This window comes from Dermacentor albipictus, chromosome 6 (genome assembly GCF_038994185.2).
Source record: "Dermacentor albipictus isolate Rhodes 1998 colony chromosome 6, USDA_Dalb.pri_finalv2, whole genome shotgun sequence".
NCBI classification, from domain to species: domain Eukaryota; kingdom Metazoa; phylum Arthropoda; class Arachnida; order Ixodida; family Ixodidae; genus Dermacentor; species Dermacentor albipictus.
The window spans coordinates 46,095,543-46,115,469 of record NC_091826.1 but is presented as its reverse complement, the minus strand read 5'-3'; the positions used below and the strand labels follow the sequence as shown (position 1 = coordinate 46,115,469).

Below are 19,927 nucleotides of genomic sequence, written 5' to 3'. Positions count from 1 at the left end.
TGCCTCGTCATTGCATTGAGTGTGGTTGTTATCCTTTGTTTGGCAATGTGACGATTCTTGGTAGGGACAAGGGCAAAGAAGAGCGTGAAATCTTGGAAGCGTACTTCATCAGTTTATTAGGTGATGACTGCGTTAGTACAACCTCGGTGCGCTTACAAGAAAAAGAATTTGAATTTCTAAGTCGGTCCCGATAGAAACGGTGCTGTCTTTTCATGCTATGTGATAAGTGATGATGCGGTTGCGCATGCTCTGCTCCCCTTGCTGGGACTACACCGATTCTAATAAACCACAGTTGATAGTCCAGTCGTTGTGTCGTGAACTTCTCCTCTTGTCCCTTGTGTTTTTGACTGGTTTTTTCGTTCAGGTATGTACCAACTGGCCCAGATTTCAACCCTTCTGCAGAAAAAAGTAAAAGCGGTATCAATTATCAGCACGCTTAAGCGTAAGGCTCCAGTTGGGCATTACAGTCTATCGGGTGCCGGCGTGGTCTAAAAGGAGCACCGAGATTTCTCTGCCATCGGTGAATCGGCCGCGCAGCTGAACACCGACGCAAAGTCTCCCGCGTACATCAGTGCCTCGTTGAGCTCGCGTACAGTTTGAGGAGTCGTATCCAACGGGCATCTGAACAAGAACAACAAAATGTAGAAAATCTCTCCATGTGACATTTTCAGCCGACCCACAGCCGGCCGCGCCTGGTCCCAGTCGGGACGACTGAAGGACTTAAGCGCAGACGACAAACCCGGAACGAGGGGCACCGATACGCTCTCGTTCATGCCGTTCTCCTCAAGGTTGAAGCAAGACCACAGGCGCTTGATCTCGGCCTCGGTCTTCGGCAACCACAAATGACCGCTAAGGACCACTTCCCAAACAGCCTGTGCTACCAACCACCCGAGTGCCGCCATATTAGGTATCTCCGAGCCCATCACCGGGCCGGTGCGAATCATGTCAAGCATAACGGCAGGAATCCAAATGTAGCGTGCTTTCGGAAACTTTAGGAATTTAGTGCCCTTCAGGCTGTCTCTTCGGGCGTGGAAGTCGTAGGCGCGACCGTTCAGCAGGTTTTCGGCAAAGACGGGTGCGGGCTTCAGGGCCACGTCGGTGCTTGGGCTCGCTTCCGCGGTGGCGCTGAGGGACAGCTTGGCGAAGAAGTCTCCGAGACGGTCATCGTCTTCGGCGTCGAAGATACGGCTAGCGCGGCTTTCGCGGTACACGGTGTCTCTGACGGCTGCGAATATGTCACGCAGCCGGTCTTCCTTCTCGGGAGTCCTCAAGTATTCGGCCGCGAACATGTCCCACACTTCCCCAACGTCCTGCACGCTGGCCTTGCAGATTTCCCACACGTGGTCCGGCTGGCCGGCGTACGACTTGTAGAACTCGTACGTCCCGCTCGCGACGCTGTGGAAGAGCAAGTAGGCCGCCTTGTCACCGTCGGTTTCGCGATGGTCGCCGTCCGCGTAAGCCTCGTGGACCGCCTACACTCCTGCGACGCCCTTCACGCTGATACGAGTGTTGGCGTCCATAGTGTAGCCCACGGAAGCCAGGGCGAATCGCAAGCCATCCACGTGCCAACGCGTTGGTTTCAAGGCGTCGCCGGTGGCGCGCCATCTCGAATTATTGTTCTCCGAAACGAAGCGACCGCATACGCTGCCGATCAGCGCCTTCACGCCATCCGGCGTAACCGAAGCTAAGCCTAGCTCCACTACAGCTTTGACGGAGGAGGTCAGGATCGCCGGATGCAAAGGTTCGAGCGAGCAGAGCGTGGCGACGGTCAGCTCCGCGAGCGGAACCCTCGGCTCGTAGTTGACCTCGACGGCGGTCGGAAGTTTGTACTTGAGGGACACCGTGGCGGCGTAGGCGAGGGCGTTCCAGGAGTCCGGCTTGGCGAGGAACCGGTGCGTTTCCCTCGCCAGGACTTGGGCTAGGCTCGAGACGAAGCCCTCCTTGTGACGCATGGCCTCGGTGCAGGTCTTGTAGTAGGCTGTGAGGAACGTTGTGCCCTTGGCCTCCCGCAGGCGCCACGGCACTCGGCCCGTGATGACCATTTGCTCGAGCTCGGACTCGCAATCCAGTTGCTTCCAGAGCCTGAACCGCAGACCGTTCGTGCAGACCCGCGCGTAGAAATCATGGCAGGGGTCGCAACTCCTGTTGAGGAATCGCACCACCTCCCGAACGTCTTCCGGGCAACAGAAAGGAGGCGCCGAGCTTGATTTGACCAGGTAGCCCTTGTGGCTCACCCCGTACACTCCGAGTGAGACGACGGCAACGGCAATTGTCACGGCGGCTGCCACTGTGGGCACGCTGAAGAGCAAGCGGCAGGGAAATACCCTCAGGTAACCGCTGAGAGCGGGGATGATGCAAACCCACGTCTGAGAAGGCGAACCAGTCGGGTTGGCGATCCTGTGCGCGGTCAGCGTCTTCGTCTTCTTTGCTGCCACCAGACCTTCCGTGCTGCACGTGCAAACCACTGGATTGGATTGGATTTGTTGGGACTGTAGGTGTTTACTGACAAAATACTAGCGCCAATTAAGCGACGCATGCACCTTGGACTAGGGGGGGGGGGGAGGTGGAATGAGAATTCATGGCAGTCACAGGCTATACTTAGAACCGCCCCATTCATGGCCGATCGTCCGGAGTTGGTTGCGCCATTTCATTAGGGAACAAGAACAAGAATATGTAAGTTACATCCCTGCATGTATAGGCAAAGATTGAGCACTGAAACCTTCATTACTCCTCATCGCTCCATCTTGACTATGCTATATCCTGTAAGCCACACAATACTTCGCGTACCTATATCTAGGCTTTGAAGAAAGTTTCCAGTAGGAGCTTAAGCACCTTCGCATCATCATTCAAACAACAGCTAAAGGCAACGGGGTGTACTAAGCATGACGTGACGTTCGTGACGTTTACGATGGTATTATGTCGAACACAAAAAGGTTCGGTTGTTGGGATCTGGTTCAACGCACTTCAACTTCGTTCAAGTTCCGTTCGGGAAACAGGTCCCACGCACTGCGCTTTGCCCTCCGTCTCCCATGTTACTGGCACAGTGTGGCAAGATAAACAGAACCCTCACACGCGCTAACATATAGGCTTTTGCTTAGATCTACCCCCCCCCCCATTACTTCGACTCCTGGTAATCGAAATTCTACTCCGCTAGCGAACTCAGACTCACGGGTTGACATGAGTGAGTCGGCTATCAAGAGTAAGCTTGCCGACAAAACAAATAGCCAAAAATAACCAACGCATTCGTCCGGTGTACTATAAAAAAAATTGTAGGACGCTTAAACTTCCCCTTAAAGAGTGCAACGCGACAGCGTTCCCGTCGACTCGCCAAGGGGTGTAAGACAATGGGCTACGGCGCAGCGACTACGCGCCCCGCATCGGACGCGATGAGCGTCGAGCAACGCAGCGTTCGGTGCGGCACCGAAATGTGCGCCTGAGCAAGCGACGCACGCCTGAGCCTTGAAACAGCTCGTTTCTAAGGCAACACCGCATTCACTGGAGGCGCTTTTGTACCGCTTTGAAGCATCGAACACGTGGCTCAGTGATAGCGCCTCCGCCTCACACTCCGGCGACACTGGTTCGATTCCCACCCAGCCCATCTTGCAAGTTGTTTTTTATTCATGAAGTGCCTGCTGGGATTTATCGCTCACGGCCAACGCCGCAGACGCCGACACCGACGCAGACGACACAGGCTTTTCTGCGACACGAGCTCCTTAAAACTATCGCGTTAAAATTGGAGGACGCTTAAGTTTGGCCTTTAAGAGTGGAACGTGATAGAATTGCAAGGTCCCTGACTGCTCCTCACGCCTCCCGGTAACTGGAGCGTATGTAGCCGTAATGTTTACCGGGAAACGCTAGCCGCGAACGCTATGCATGAAGGGGGGCTTTGGGGTACAAACGTCGCCTCTTGCGTGGGCCGCGATGTGATGGAGGCGAGCGCCAGCTGGAGTTATTGCAAGGAACTGAGTGCGCCGCTCCGTGGCCCTCAAGACACTCGCGCAAACAGCGGACGCCGCGGCAGAAACGCTGAAACAAGGCTTTGTTCAACTTTTCACGCAACAGAATTATGTTTTGTCTTATAGTCAAATTACAATCCGAGAGCTATCATGAGTGTAGGTTTGTGTAAGTCATATAGCTTAAGGTTTTTCCACGTATGTTAGCTTCAGAAATTCGATTAGTTCAGTCGTTTCTTGCCTCACATGGGGCGCCTGGGTACGGGTGGTCTGAAAATTATTGTAGCGGAAGGATAAAAAAAGAGGAAAGAAGAAGATCGCGAGACGCTGGCTGCTGCGTGTTGTTGCTGGTCAGCGATGTTTAAGTACACTGACTCTGTGTGTGTATAGATTGTGAATACGGTCTTTCTATACTCCAACATTCCCGTAATATACTGGTGGCAGGTGCTGGGCACCACGGCTGCAAATGGAGCTCCACAGTTTTCGCCAAAACGAGGTGCTGCACCGGACGCCGACGCCGACGCGGGAGGCCGACACGGGACGCCGGATTTTCGGCGAAACGCGCTCCTTACTAAAACTGCTGTGGGACGAGCGTTCATGAGACGTCAGCGCGACTTGAGACCCAGGCGACTGTTTATACCGTCGCCAACAGCAGCTACGCTGTGTTGCGATGACGTGGCGGAAAACAACGCTCTCACACTCGACGGCTGTTTCCGACGACACGGCTCGGAGGGCACGAGAGAGCCTGATGCGGCGGTATAGAGCGATATAAAAATAAGCATCCGTCTTTTCCGCCAACGCATCTCTTGAGAGCGGTATAGAACCGGCAGCCGAACATATCATTAGGCTTCCATTTGTAGGATACATTTGTTTTAATGCGAAAGGAGTATATTACAGGACTCTGTAGTGCAAGATATAGAACGGCACTCCTGCTAGCTGTTGAGAGAAATGTGAATACTTCCTAGGCGCTGCTCCACCTGGATCAGATAAGCTTGCAACGCCCCGTGGAGAATCCACGGATGTGAATTAGTGCTGTTAAAACGGACACTATGGAATAGTAGTTCCAGTACAATACAGAATAAGAGAGCTATAAATTATTGATGTTATTCTTCCCACGCATTGTCCTAACCGTTCGTTCAACAACTTTATCTGAACTTGGAAAACCAATTCAACGCAACACTGCTGAGGTGTCACCGTGATGTCGTGAGTGACGTGGTTGGTATGATGGCACAGCGGTTTTTTTTTTCTTTGCTTCGTCGATTACGCGATGTTTCAAGGAGGTTTATTAAGCTTCTCAAGACTTTTCGTATCGAGAAATAACTTGCACACACTCAGAAATTAAGAGAGCGCAGGGCAGGGAATCACAGCGAACATCGCTTCTTGTGCGGGAAAATGGGTTATCCATGCCGAAATTGCAGCTGCACCCAAATAGAAGGCAACAAGTTCGTAGGAAGAGTCAACACTTGAAGTGACCGCACAGTCGCCAGAGCTGCAGAGGCGGTTCAGGTTGTAGCCAACTTTCGAAGAGGAGGACTTTGGGCATCACACGGTTCCCTTTGTGGTTAGGCCGACTCTAAGACGAGGCCTACTTGGCTCGGACTCGGCACCCCATACGGTGCACTCTGTGGGCATACTCTGCGTGTTCACGTTAAACACAAAAAAAGTCCAGATTCCGAAAAAGCGATCTGGCATACACACCCACACAAATGCACGCGTGTGTGCGTATGCGCGTGCGCGTGCCTCCTGTTTACACAATATTTTACTTTTTAATTAAGATGAGACAAAGCACGCACTAGAGTATTGGGGACAGGATTAAACTCTCAACTGTGGCTATTCTATTGACGATGTTTTCGTAGACTCAACGGTATGCGTTATTTCTTTACTCCTGCCAGAAGGATGGCACAAATAGGTCTGCAATAGCAGTGTATGATTAACGGAAATTCTAGATTACATATTAATACCTCCTTTTTTCTCGTGGAATAGAGGAATTCGAGTTTATTATTCATTGCCTTTCAAGTGAATCAGTGAGCGACATTGTGGACGGCATGAAAAGCGTGCGCTTGTACGTCCTCACCTAAGCTTCAACACAAAGGGTCTAATATGCCCCTGACGCTGGCATAATAGGCGCACACATATAGTTAGAAATACTAAATCCAACAATAAGCAGCGCGTATGACACGAAACCTGCTGGCAAACACACCGTTTGCGCAAGGCTTGATGCATGCAGCGAAACCGGCTGTACTCATCATGAAAGGCGTTCTTGACCGAGGTACCAAAGCACAGAGGATACTACTAATGCTAAAAACATCATAAACCAGGCCTACGGTTTAGATGTAAGTGGTGCCCTGGCGAAATGTCTCTGCTGTTCTAGGGAAGCGTCGAGAACTCCACTACTGAACGGTTTTAGTCGCACGCTCTTCGGTGCACAGACAAGTCACAGGATGCAGCCTTTGCTGCGTGTGTAGCGCTATTACGTGTCGATATGGATGAAGTCTGCCTCCCACTCGTGGTTGAACGCTGGACAGAGATACAGAGCTGAGGTAAACAATACGCAAAAGGGAAAAAAAATACTGAATGCCGCGGCGACACGTACAAGAGAGGGGAATTCTTTACGTACGTTTAAAATTTCAACAATCAGATCGCGAAATTGAAACAACAGTGCGACACATTTCAAACTGCGGTGATTTCAGTCGCAAGTCGCGAATAATTTCCCCTCTGGCAAGTAGCCATTAGTCGGTCGATGGACGCGGCTCCGGGAAGCTCTTCGACGAGCTCGACATGCTGTAGCGCTTGAGCTGCGAGATGGCGTCGAACAACGCGTCATGCACACGGGCGTCCTTGGTCTCGGGCAGCTGCTCGACCAGCAGCAAGGCCACGATGGCCAGCGACAGGCCGAGCATCTTCCGCACCACCGGGTCCTGGCCCTCGAAGAGGCTCATCAGCGCGACGCCGGCCAGAACGCCCGACGAGCAGACGGTGGAGAAGCCCGCGGCGCGATCGGCCGTCGCGTACAGCTCGAGGCAGTAGACGCAGGCGAAGGCGAGGTTGACGAACGTGGAGGCCAACACCAGCTCGCCGACGACGACGAGGACGTACGAGCCCCCTCTCTGGAGCGTCAGCTCCACGAGGGCTAGTAGCGCGATGGCGGCGCAGCTCAGCGGGAGACCCAGCGTCAGCGCCCTCTTGCGCTCGCAGCGTCGCAGAAATCGAGCCGCCAGCAGGATGCTGACGGCGCGCGGGATCACCAGGACCGCCGCCCGCCAGGAGGACGGAGCTGGCGAGAACAGATCCCGTTCCGGTTCGCCGCATTCCGACGTCTCGTTCATGATGACGATCTGGCTTAAGAAGAGCACCGACAGTGACGCGGTCCTCGCCACAAATCCGGGCACGACGATCGTGCTTCCAGCGCTGCCAGGTTGCAGAGACACCTCCGTGGTGCGACGTCCTTCGGCCGTCGCGGCGGCCTTCGCATCACGTAGCCGCCGTACAGCGCCACGGTCCAGTTCGACGTCGGAGCGACGCCCTCCTCCATGAGGGGACGTGGCATTGTGCCTGTCGATGAAGTCGGCGACGCCGCCGGTGACGAGCAGCCACCGCGAGGACTCCCGGACGGCCTGGAAACTGGTCAGTAGCAGGGAGACCGGAACGAGGAAGGCGAACGCCAGTGCTCGTCGGTTGAACACATGCTCGGCGGCGCTGAGAAGGCAAGGAGCCCAGCCGCAGATAATACTCGCCGCCATCGCCCCGCAGAGGTAGTCAGTCCTGCGTTATACCGCGGCAGCTTTATCGAGTTCTTCACTCATTCGAGTCTAGACGTGAGGCCACATCGATAGGCGTTTTCGCTGCTTGTCGCGACATGTTCGAGCCATTAAGTGTCGAAACGGCAGTGCGACTTCTGGCAGGAGCAGCGAATCAAGCGTAGCTTGAAAGGGAGCTCTCTTCTCAACAGACAACTGTTCAAGTGGGCTCAACATCCTTCCAGAAGAGCTATTTGTACAGGTCCGGGAAGGGGGTCATGGAGTGCTAATCTAAGAAGGCAGGGAGGGAGGCCAAGGCCATCCCTCTCCAATTGGATCGGTCTGGGACCCTTAGTGGACAGTGGCTTGAAGATTGCGCTTTTACATAATCATCATCAACATCAGCAGGCTTTCTATGTCCACCGCGGGATGAAGGGCACTCCCAGCAATCTCCAATTACCGCTATCTTGCACTAGATAATTCCTAGTTATGCCTGCAGATTTTCTCTTTTCATCACACCAACTAATTCTTGGGCGTCCTCGACTGCGCTTACCTTCCCTTAGCACGCCCTTCTATAACTATAATAGACAACCGGCAGACCGTCCTCCCTATTAAGTGACCCACCCAGCTCCAGTTTCTTTTTCTTCTAATGTCAACTGAAATATCAGTTATACCCATCTGCTCTCTAATCTTCACCAGTTGCGGTATCGCCTCTGTCGTGTGGTGACGTCACAACGCGGAGAACGCTCAAGCGAGACATTGCGAGATTCTGACACGAGCTCCGGCCCGCTCGGCCGCCTGATATGTTCCTGCATCGGCCTCATAACAAGCAGCAGCGTGGGAGTTCACCAAGTGAGCCTGGGCGTGTGTCGAAGAATCGCAATGTCCTGATCTCACGTGACCACGTACTCCCTCCTGACGTCACAACGCGGAAACCTCCTGGAAAATAAAACCCTGAATAGCTGTAGAAAAAATATTATAATTACATTAGTCAGAGCGCTATATGCGAGTTCCCAGTATTTTTTCTATGGTTCACATGCCTAAAACATTCATATTAACAAAAAAAAGAATGAGTAGTTAGAAATGTACTATAAGTGTACACCTCTCAAAAGCATGTTCAAGTGTGTACGACTCACCAACAGCGTTACGCAAGCTTCCATGTTTGCCGATCCTAAGATACGATGACACAAAGCAAAAGTACCAATTGGAAACAGTCAGCAGGAACACTGCCATCATGTGATACGCCCTTTGTTCACGGCGATACGTTCCCACGTCGCGAACATGCCTACTAGTTCAACGAAGGATATGCTGGAAGCGGTGCTGGCTCTTGAGTCAGTAATACTCTGCTGTACTTCCACAAACGCTCAGCAGCATAGTGGCAATTTCTCGCCCACTTGGTCCATTCGGTCGTCCAAAGGTGCCTTTAATAATGCAATGGAACTGCGCCGGTATTCTACAGCGTCTTTCTGAACTCAGCCTTTTCCTTCGAGACATACCTATACCAATTCTAGCCCTCTCGGAGGCCGTTCTCTCAAATGGAAGGACGATCCCAGGGTACATCAGACATGCAAATCCGAGTATACCGTCATTTGAAAATGGAAGTGCGGTGATATACATCAGGCGAGAAATACCTCACGTCACCTTACCAGTACAAGACCTTTGTTCTGCCTTCTTGGAAGTCGCCGCTGTGCAAGTGTTCCTGGGAAAAATAAAACTCAGTGTGGTGTCGGCGTATATAAGTCCGCGCAGGAAGGTCTCCATGGAGGCGTTTATAAAGGACCTTTGCATTCGTTGCCCCTCTCCTAGAATAATCTATGGCGCCTTTAACGCACATCATTCGCTTTGGGGAGATAAGACTGCAGATTCCCGAGGCAAGGAACTTGTCGCAGCCGCGTATGCTGCTGACTTATGTATCGCGAACGATGGCAAACCGACTTTCTTCAGACTACCAGATTCATGGAGAACCATAGACCTCGTGATCCATTCTACAGACCTTGTCGTATCGTCAACAACGGCCCCAGACAGGATGGGCAGTGACCACTTTCCGATCTTCACCAACATCACCGGATTTCACATTGCTGGGCGACAATTCTGTGCTGTGACACGCTGGGACACATACAGAGTAGGGTTGGATGCAGGCACGTACCGAGGGGGGGGGGGGGCGGGGGGGGCCCGCCTCCCCCCCCCCCGAAATCAAGTGGCATACCCCACCCCTTCTACCCACCACGCCACCACTCCTCACACATTCCTTAAGCGCCGCCAGATCAATGTTGAGACTTGGCAGCTAATAATCGGTCAGCATTATGCTGCCTTTTTCACTCCTTTTAGATGGCGGTCGTGATCGGCATGTCTTGTAATGTGAAGGACAGTTTTCTCATAGATTCCGCACCCGTGCGATTAATTCGAGATGCGTTCAGTTGTTACCATCTATTCAAACATCACGCGCATAGCTGTTGCTTTTGTTAGTTCAACCTTCTTTGTTTAGGCTGATCCTGGGACCAGGAAAGGGATGCGGCTGTTACTGAGCTGGTCTGTACTCTCGTGGAACGAGTTGCGGCCGGAGAAAACGCCAATTGCGTTTAACTTTTCCCTTTGCTTCATAATTTCCTTGAGTTACGGCTCGCCGCGAGGCTGGCAGATGCCCGCAACCATATAACCGTGATATGGGTTAGATAAGGTGAGAAATAAAATAATGTGAAAGTGCGTCCATCATGAAACCTTGCAATAACCCTTAAACCCATAAGCAAGCTGACTGTCGCCCGTTACCTGGTCTGTTTTTCCCTAATTGAACAGCACTTTTCGAGCAAAATTGGCAACTGGAAACAAAAATCACAAGGAGTTGAGAAATTAAGCGATCTACTAAGGGAGAGAGCCAAGGCAACAGCCAAACTTCAAGGAAAATCGAATAAAAAAAAGTTAACCGTTGTTTATGAGAATATTTATGGATCAACATCTTTTTATTTAAAAAGGAAGAAGAGAAAACGCTGCCGAAAGTGGAGAACAATTACTTGCTTTGAATGGCGCTTCTACAGTTATCGGTCGAACCGCCTCACGTAGCCACTTCTCTGCTGTGCTTGTGTGGGTGTTAATCTAACCTTTCGCGGTGAGCGCAGTACATCTAGAATCGCAGAGTCCTGCGCTCTACGCGGTTGTGTGGGACTGGCGGCCGCACAGCGTTACGCAATTCGCGGAACTGTCAAAACTGATCAACAAGGCGAAAATAACTGATATTCGAAACTATAACATGAGAAAGATTGAAGAAGCTGTAAAAAATGAACGCAGCCTGAAATCAGTAAAAAAAGAAACCTGGCTTGGGACAAACCATGATGCATACACTAAAAGATAATATCATCATCAATCTCGAAGATATAGTAAAAGCAGCGGAAAAATTCTAAGCTGACCTGTGTGCAGTACTCAGAGGAGACACGATACCTCACTTAGAAACAGTAATGAACAGGATACAGAAACTCTCCTATAACTAGCGATGAGGTCAGAAGGGCCCTGCAAGAAATGAAACGATGAACAGTGGGAGGAGAAGGTGGAATAACAGTCGATTTGATCAAAGATGGAGGAGACATAATGCTTGGAAAACTGGCGACTCTTTATACGAAGTGTCTATCGACTGCAAGGGTCCCAGAAAACATCGAGAATGCAGACATTATACTAATCCACAAAAAAGGAGAAGTCAAAGAATTGAAAAATTATAGGACCATTAGCTTGCTCCCAGTATTATACAAAATATTTACCAAAATAATCTCCAATAGAATAAGGGCAACACTGGATTTTGTCAACCAAGGGAACAGGCTGGCTTCAGGAAGAGATACCTTACAATGGATCACATCCATGTCATCACTCAGGTTATCGCGAAATCCGCAGAGTACAATAAGCTTCTCTATGTGGCTTATATAGATTACAAAAAGGCATTCGATTGAGTAGAGATACCAGCAGTGTAGGGGTTGAGGACGGACTTCGGGATGAAAACAAACTTGGGAGGGTTTATTTTACATTATATACAGAGAGGTGAGAGTCAAGTAGCAGTCGTACAGTCATTGCGGGCCGGCAGCAACCCGGACGCTGCGGCCCGCGGCAAGAAGTTCGAGAGAGGTGAATCAGGGAATGCTCCAGAAAGCTCTGGTATCTCTGGAATGCTTCTTATAAACCCTTCGAGCACTGGAAGTCGGGTCATGTTTGACCAATGGGAGAGTCCGCTCAGATGACGCCATTTTCGGCCAATGGTTGGCGCCCGTGCCGCGGTGTCACACCAGGCGGGGAGAGTCGCCGCTTGGTCCCCCTTGCTTGATCGCCGTCACAAAAGCCAGGTGGGGGCGACGCTGCCAGGCCTTCCCGGTACATCGCAGCCGTCTTGTTTCGGGACCCACTTTCCTTGCAACAATGCCGGGCTATCCTTTCGTTTTCTGGAAAACTCAAGCATTGAATAGCTCCACCGGCGGCGTACGAACTTGTTTGCACGTGAACTTGTTGGCTCGAGCGCTCCTCTGGAATGTGCTGCGATTCGATGTGGTACGGGGGAACTCGAAGTAGCCTCAGGAAACGGCGCCACATCTAACAGCAGTCATAGAGGCACTACGTAATCAAGGAGTACAGAACGCTCGCGTAAAAAGCTTGGAAAATATTGCTACATGCGTGTGGTATTTGTTTGTTTGAACGAGGCGCGTGGGCGCCATCACTCCAGAAAAGAGGAGGAAGAACGAACTGGGCTCGTGCTGTGAATCTAACCGGTCAGCGCTGCAACCGTTGTTGTAAATATATTCTGTAAATAGTTTCTCGTCTTACTGACTCGTCCTTCGCGTAAGATTATCTACAGAGGATCTACAGCTACCTTAATTCTACACAAGAAAAGCAGGGAGATAGCTGTAGAGAAAGGGGTTAGACAGGGAGACACAATTTCTCCAAAGCTGTTCACCGCGTGCTTAGAAGAATTCAAGCTATTAAACTGGGAAGGCTTAGGAATAAAGATCGACGGCAAATATCTCAGCAACCTCCGGTTTGCCGATGACATTGTTCTATTCAACAACAATGCAGACGAGTTACAACAAATGATTGGAGACCATAACTGAGAGTGTGTAAGAGTGGGGTTGAATACTAATATGCAGAAGGTGAAGATAATGATAAATAGTCGGGCAAAGGAACAAGACATCAGGATCACCAGTCGGCCACTAGAGACTGTGAAGGAGTTCGTTTACCTAGGTCAATTCATCACAGGGAACCCTGATCATGAGAAGGAAATTCACACAAGAATAAAAATAGGTTGGATCGCATACGGCAGACATTGCCAGCTCCTGACTGGAAGCTTACCATTATTATTGAAAAGTAAGGTGTGCACTCAGTGCATTTTGCCAGTGCTGACATATAGGGCAGAGAACATGATATAAAGTTAAGAACCCCGCAAAGAGCGATCGAACGAAGATTGCTAGGCATAACGTTATGAGAGAGAAAGAGAGCGGTTTGGATCAGAGAGCGAACGGCTATAGACGATATTCTAATTGACATCAAGAGGAAAAAATGTAGCTGGGCAGGTCATGTAATGCGCCGGTTAGATAACCGTTGGATCATTAGGGTTACAGAATGGGTACCAAGAGAAGGGAAGCGCAGTAGAAGACGGCAGAAAACTATATATTGTGCGATGAAATTAGGAGATTCGCGGGTGCTGGTTGGAATCGGTTGGCGGCAGGACAGGGGTAATTGGAGATCGCAGGAAGAGGCCTTCGTCCTACAGTGGACATAAAACAGGATGATGATAATGATGATGATGATGATGATGATGATGATGATGATGATGATGTAGGTGGTGGGCCCCCCCCCCCCGAAAAAAAATCCTGGGTACGTGCCTGGTTGGATGACTCCCCTTGTGAGCTGTTCGCAGATGTGCTGTGGAGCAAAAGCGTGGCTACCTCAATGTTGAAACTGCCAGATCATTTCCATACTCCCGATTTGAAACTGAACAACCTCTGCGCAGCGCGTAGGAGAGCGGAGCAAAAACTAATGAGAAAAACGGGAAATCCATCTGGGAAAACTGAATACAACAGGATAAACGCTGTCATCCGTCGTCACACAAAAAGGTTAAGACGAGTTCAATGGGCTGCTTTCTGTGAGAGTTTTTCGGCGTTTACTCCCATGACAAGGATATGGGGAGTAATTAAGAGCCTATCCGGAAAGATTCGCCTACACAGGCCATTTGAAGCACTTCCTTTAGAGCAAGGAAAAGATTTGCAAACCATTGCTGAACATTTTGCAGACGTATACACATCTGGCAGATCAGCACGAGTATCGAACCCTCTGTTGTCTGAAGCATTTCATACCACGGATACGCCGTTCACCTGTCGTGAGTTGGATTTGGCGCTTAGCAAATTAAGAAGACGCTGTGCTGTGGGTCTCGATTTCATCAGCAATCAGATGCTGACAAATCTGCCATATGAACGAAAACGAGCCCTTCTGGACATATTTAATCACGTCTGGAGCACAGGAGAGATCCCAGAAGCGTGAAAGACAGCATGGGTGGTGCCAGTGCTCAAGTCCGAAAAGGATCCTGAAACATCACCTCATATCGGCCAGTATCGCTAACATCATGCGTATCAAAGTTAACCGAAAGACTAATATGTACGAGGTTAACATAGTACCTTGAGCAAGGAAATAGACTGCCATCATGTATGACCTGATTTCGTCAACATTTGAGTGCCCAGGACAGTGTCTTCGATCTACTAAGCCATATCGAGCACCATCGCGTAGACGGCCTTTCCAGACTCGCCATCTTTATGGACGTTGCCAAGGCATACGACTGTGTGCTTCATACAGGCATGATCAACGGACTCCGAGCCATGGGCGTCTCGGGAAATGCTCTTCGATTCGACCATGAATTTCTCAGTGATCGATGTGTCCAAGTTAAGCTCGGAAGTATAATGAGTGACAAGCGACGAATTTCCCCTCGGCGTCCCACAAGGAAGTGTCCTATCTCACTTGCTTTTTAACGTTGCCATGGCCAGCCTTCCAGATGCCCTGAAAGTAGGTCGGACGGCAGTTCAAATGTCCATCTACGCAGATGACACCTGCATTTGGATCTCGGGGTACCGACACAAACGTTTAGCCCGGGTAGCCCAGGCCGCAATCTCCACTATCGATCGCCACTTATCGACGCTTGGCCTATCTTTATCAGCGGAAAACCCTGCCTTCATGCTTTTCCCGGGAGTCAGACGCAAGTCAACACGTCTGACGCTGAATATCAGCGGGCATTCAATTCTTCGTGCAACTCATGTTCAATTCCTGGGCGTCACCATCGACAACAAGCTACTATGGCGTGGTGCGGTCGAAAGTGCTGTGGCGGCATCAGTGCAAAGAGTCAACGCCCTTCATCGATCTGCTCCGTCCGCCTTACCGGCAGCGGAAACTCCGGCCACACCGAGTGAGATGACTTCAGTACGTCTCACGGAGCCGTTTCTAACGTAGAAGACGCCACGTTGTATCAAGCAGACCACGCTAGTCCGAAAACAGCCACCGCGTCGAGTGCCGCCGAGAGTATAACATGGGATGCAACATAAATCACTCTCCCATCGCGGCTATAACAGGCAGACGCCTATTAATAAAGGGAGCTTTACGCAATTAGACGGCGCTACAGCGCCCAATAAAAAAGGCCTATAGATAAGTGGTGTTAACATTGCAACCCACTGGGAGGCCATCGTGCTTTCGCTGTTCTGCCGGCAGTCACAGAAGGGACCGCTGACGTCATGGCCGCCACGTTTGGAACATCGTGACTATTCGTCGTGAAAAAAAGAAATGCGCAATCACCGACCTGCTGGCTTCGTAGGTGACCTCGAACAGAAGGACGATGGAAACGAGCGAGAAGCCGTTCAGCGAGCCCGCCACCACCATGCGCAGCAGGACGAGCTGCAGGAACGAGTGCGCGCGCACGGTCAACGCCGCGCCGGCCACCGCGAGCACGGCGCACGCGAGCAGGACCGGCCTGCGACCCGTTCTGTCCGCCATCTTGCCGAGGAAGGGCGCGCAGACGACGCCGCCGAGGTAGGTGTAGAGGCGCGCCGCGAGCACCAGCCACGCGTTCGAGCACACCAGGTCCCACTCGTTCAGGGCCGTGAGCACGTCCGGGGGCAGGTCGTAGTCCCCGTCGCTGCACGGGAGCTCGCCCTGAGGTACATCGACGACCCCGGGCCACAACGCCGAGGAGGACGCGGAGCCCGATGTGGCTGCTGCTGCTGCGTCGTCCAGAGAGAGAGCGAACTTGCGTGAAGTTATATCGCAGTATCGGCCAACGGGCGAAGCAATAGAGAGTTTTAGTTTAGGGGACGCAAGCGGCATGCGTACACAAGAACTAGGGCCGACGGCACTGCGAATGCGCAGACCCTACGTCCGCGTCTGCGCATGCGCAGAACCGTCGCCCCTGGTTCTTGCGTACGCAAGCCGCTTGCGTCCCCTAAAAGAAAGCTATCTAACGACTGCGATTGTGATGCGGGATTTTATGTGATCAACCTCGCACTCGCGCGACGTCGGAATCGCGCACCGCGTGAACCATCGTAAGCAGCGCGACCCACCGAAACTTATATGGATCACTGGCGCATGTAGTACACACGTTTCGCTTGAGGGGTCCCTGATCACTGCATTCCTGATCTGTCACCGAATGCTGTCAAAGCAGTACTAAAAAAAGACACACAGAGCTTGCAAAACTCCTGGAACGTAAACTGTGACCAACTTTGCGATAACGAACTGTAAGCAAACTCGTCAACTCTGAACACGCCGGTGTGTAGACTACGCACCCGTGCCGTGCGAGTAGGGAAACCTGTAGACGGTGCATCTGCTGTAGCGGCCATCGTGACCCACGGGAACGGAGGCGTTCTTCCACGCCTGGGCGCTCAGGTTGGCGAACTCGGGCGGCTGCCTGCACCAGTGGTCCACCAGTGGCGCCAGCAACCGCATCGACTGGTAGTGGAAGGCGAGCGCCCCGAGCGACAGCTGGGCGCAGGCCAAGATGCGCAGCTGGTGCGATCCCTGGCCCAGAATCTCGCTCGTCGACGGCTCGGCCGACGTGAGGCGGTACGACTGCGCGTCGCCGAACGTGACCGTACTCAGTCCGCGCGATTTGCGCTTGGGCGACGGCGACAGCGTGGGGTCCTGGCCATCCTGAGAGAGCTGCGCATGTACATGCCAGTTCAGAAAATAAAATCAAAGGCACCTCAGGAGGCACGGGTTCAAATTGCGCCGCTGCGATGCTTGTCGCGATATCTGGAGGAATTGCGGACCACGTGGTGTAACAGAGTGATCAAATGGTTGCGGCATCGGCCAATCGTTCCACGAACACACGCGCTCGTCCCTATGCGCTCCGTCTCTACAACCCCGTGCGGTGCCGCAAAGGCAAGGGCTCGTTATCAGCCACTCAGTAAACGAGCCTATTGTGCGCGTGCTGAGAAGGGAAGAGGGCTCTCCCACTGCGTACTGCTACTACTTCCGGCAAGCTTCCTTTCAATCGTCGTCGCGCTGAGAGAGGTTACAGGCTGACCATGAATGAGCCTTTCTCCAGATTCTCTATGCTGGTTTGCTGTAGCGACCCGTAATTTTCGCTTCACTGCCAGGAGTCGGCGAGGCAGAGTACGGTTGCACAGTTGATGATAGTGACCGAGGATAGTACGCGATGACCATGCAGTATACACCAACAACCGGAAGGGCAAAAGGTCTACTTCTAGATCTGCTCAGAGGCCAGGCGAGGGCCTCCTTGACGGTAGCCAAGCCCCCTTGTCGAAAACGTCCGCTTCATGCTTAAGTTTCCCCTTTTGGCCAAGCGTTGACTAACTGTATTCCCATGCGTTGTGGGCAAGTCGTGCAGTCGACCTATATTTACTTGGATGTCCTGTCCCGAGCTGAGCCGGTGTTGCGGACGCCAGGATATCAACGAAAAAGCATTTCATGGGGCGTTCTATTTGTGGTCACGCTACAGCCAGTCTTCTTCGGCGTGAAATGGCAGCGCTGCTAAACATACAGTATATAACCATAGAACATGTTTATCGTGACACAAATACATTATCGAACTATACAGCAATCTTTTCGTGGCTTACCGCCGGTGACGGCAGCTCCAAAGACGGCGGCATCGCCAGCCTGTCATCCTTCTCGATCGGGGCGTAGCCGGACACTGGTCGGCTTTGGGCCAATACATTCTCGGGCTCATCCACATCTCGCATATCATTGGCCTGTGTACGTGCACAAAAAGTAGAAAAAGAAATAACTCGACGTAGCATCCAAGCATAGACAGACACATCTTCGGTGTACAACGGAAGCTTTAAAATTACTAACGAACGAGCCGCCCCCGCTTCTGACTATGTAGGTCATCAAGCATCATGTCACTGTTGCATTGGTGACCGAAGTGCTGGTTTATAAGAACAGGAAGAGTGACAACAATATATCTACATCATGGGAAACAATGCCAGAAGAAAACTTCAACCGGCAGGCTAGCACAACATGGCGCAATACAACCGCCAATCCCTAGTTTCGAGCTCCGAGCACCTGCCGCCTCGAGCATCAATCACGAATAGACAAAACGGGCAGAACGGTTCCAAAACTTCCTCGTCACGTCTGACATTAGCGTGGACACTCGCAAGAAAGCTAATTTGCTTCATTAAGTCGGTGAAGAGGTACTCGACATCGTCCAGTCTCTCCCTGTCAGTACGTTAAAAAACAACGTCAGAGTAGGACGCGGTCAAACAAAGCTCGACGCCCACTTCCGACAACAACAGCCAACAATACCTTTGCTGTCTATTATTTTCTACAAGCAAGAAAAAAATCCCCGCCCAAGCACTCTGTCTGAATGTTTAACCAGTGAAGCTGACACGTGCGGCCCCGGTGTTTACCACTGGGTAATCCTGAATGTTCATTAAACGACGGCTTGGTGGGCGTCCGGATCCTCGGTACCCAGTTGCTGCTTCCGCTCGGCTGCACAAACCTGTTCTTCCCGGGCTGTAGCATCGGCACTGCGTAGACGCGCTCATCCCCGGTTCTGCTCACGGCGTTGCTGATCGAAAGCTGCTTGCTCCTCAGGAGTAAGTATGACTCGTGGCCTAGTCATTTCGGAGCCGGAGAAAAACTGGTGCGCGCGCGCTCAGCTGCGATGGAGAGCAACGATGTCACTATACTGGCGAAGCCCATCACGCGCCCTTCTTGTATTGTTTTTCTTTTGTGCCTTACGCGCATGGGGTTGCGCCGGAGAAGTCTTCCGCGTACAGGCGACAGACAGACGGACGAATCGGCTAGCCATATTGACCCTTCTTGCGCTGATCCCGTGGGCGCTGCCGTGATTGATCACCTAGTGACGCGTCCATTGCTTGCCGCAACTGCCTCCGTGTTTACAATGTGTTTGTATGAAGCCGGTGTGGCTTACAAACCTCTGTTCCGGGAGATATCGTAGACGGTGACTGGGTGGACGAAACGAAGCTTTGGCCGCAGCTTCAGAGAACGCGGAAAAGCGCTCTCGAAGCTGAATAAGCCATGTCCAAACGACGCGAGCAGTGTACATGGTGCTTGTTCTGAAGGCAGGTCCAAATATGTATTCTAAGCTATCCAATCTTTCGTCCCATGAATGGAATCAGGAGAAGTGTGTTTCGCTCTTCGTTCTTAATTTGACAAATATTTTGAAGCAGCGGCTTGTCACATTCCGACTTCCTGGGTGCGGTCACTATCCAATTATTTTCTGCCTAATCGCTTGCGGGCGTGCTCACTTCCGATATATTTGTTCTTGCTGCGCGCAAGGCTTGAAACGTAGCTGTTTTGTACCTTGTAGTACGTTGTATCGAAAATGTATTATCGCAAGTAACTCGCTTATTCTTGTGGACCATCACGAAACATTCAGCTTCGACTACTGGTGCGCTAGCGGTGTAGTCCGTCATTTATATGGCGTATATGGTCCACATACATTCAAGTGTGCGCACATTCACTCATTGACCCGTTGTCGATAGAATGAGCGCAAAATTCCGTGCCAGTGGGAAGATGTGCGTAGATACTGTCCGCGAAATTTACTATGACAGAAAGCGCCGCTACTCCCGTTGTAATTGTTTAACGAGCGGTACTCACTCTTGCCAACGTTCCGAGGCTAAAGCACTTTTTTCGAAGGTTAGCGATACAACGCTGGCGGGTGAGCCAATTTCTGTGTCCTGGAGGTGAGCCGTACATCTCGACGTGCTGGTAATACGTACGGACAGTTGCAGCAGCGGTCCGCGAACTAGGCCG

The 19,927-nt window shown here is 51.6% G+C and overlaps 1 protein-coding gene across 1 annotated transcript in view; it reads right to left on the bottom strand.

The window, feature by feature from the left end:
* Window positions 1-19,927, bottom strand: part of LOC139061021 (uncharacterized) — a 230,374-nt gene that overhangs the window by 181,837 nt on the left and 28,610 nt on the right. The window contains exons 4-6 of the mRNA XM_070540439.1: window positions 17,767-17,898; window positions 16,474-16,846; window positions 15,495-15,915 (exon numbers count right to left, since the gene is read on the bottom strand). Of these exons, the coding sequence (XP_070396540.1) occupies window positions 15,495-15,915; window positions 16,474-16,846; window positions 17,767-17,898 (926 nt within the window). The remainder of the gene's footprint in view (window positions 1-15,494; window positions 15,916-16,473; window positions 16,847-17,766; window positions 17,899-19,927) is intronic.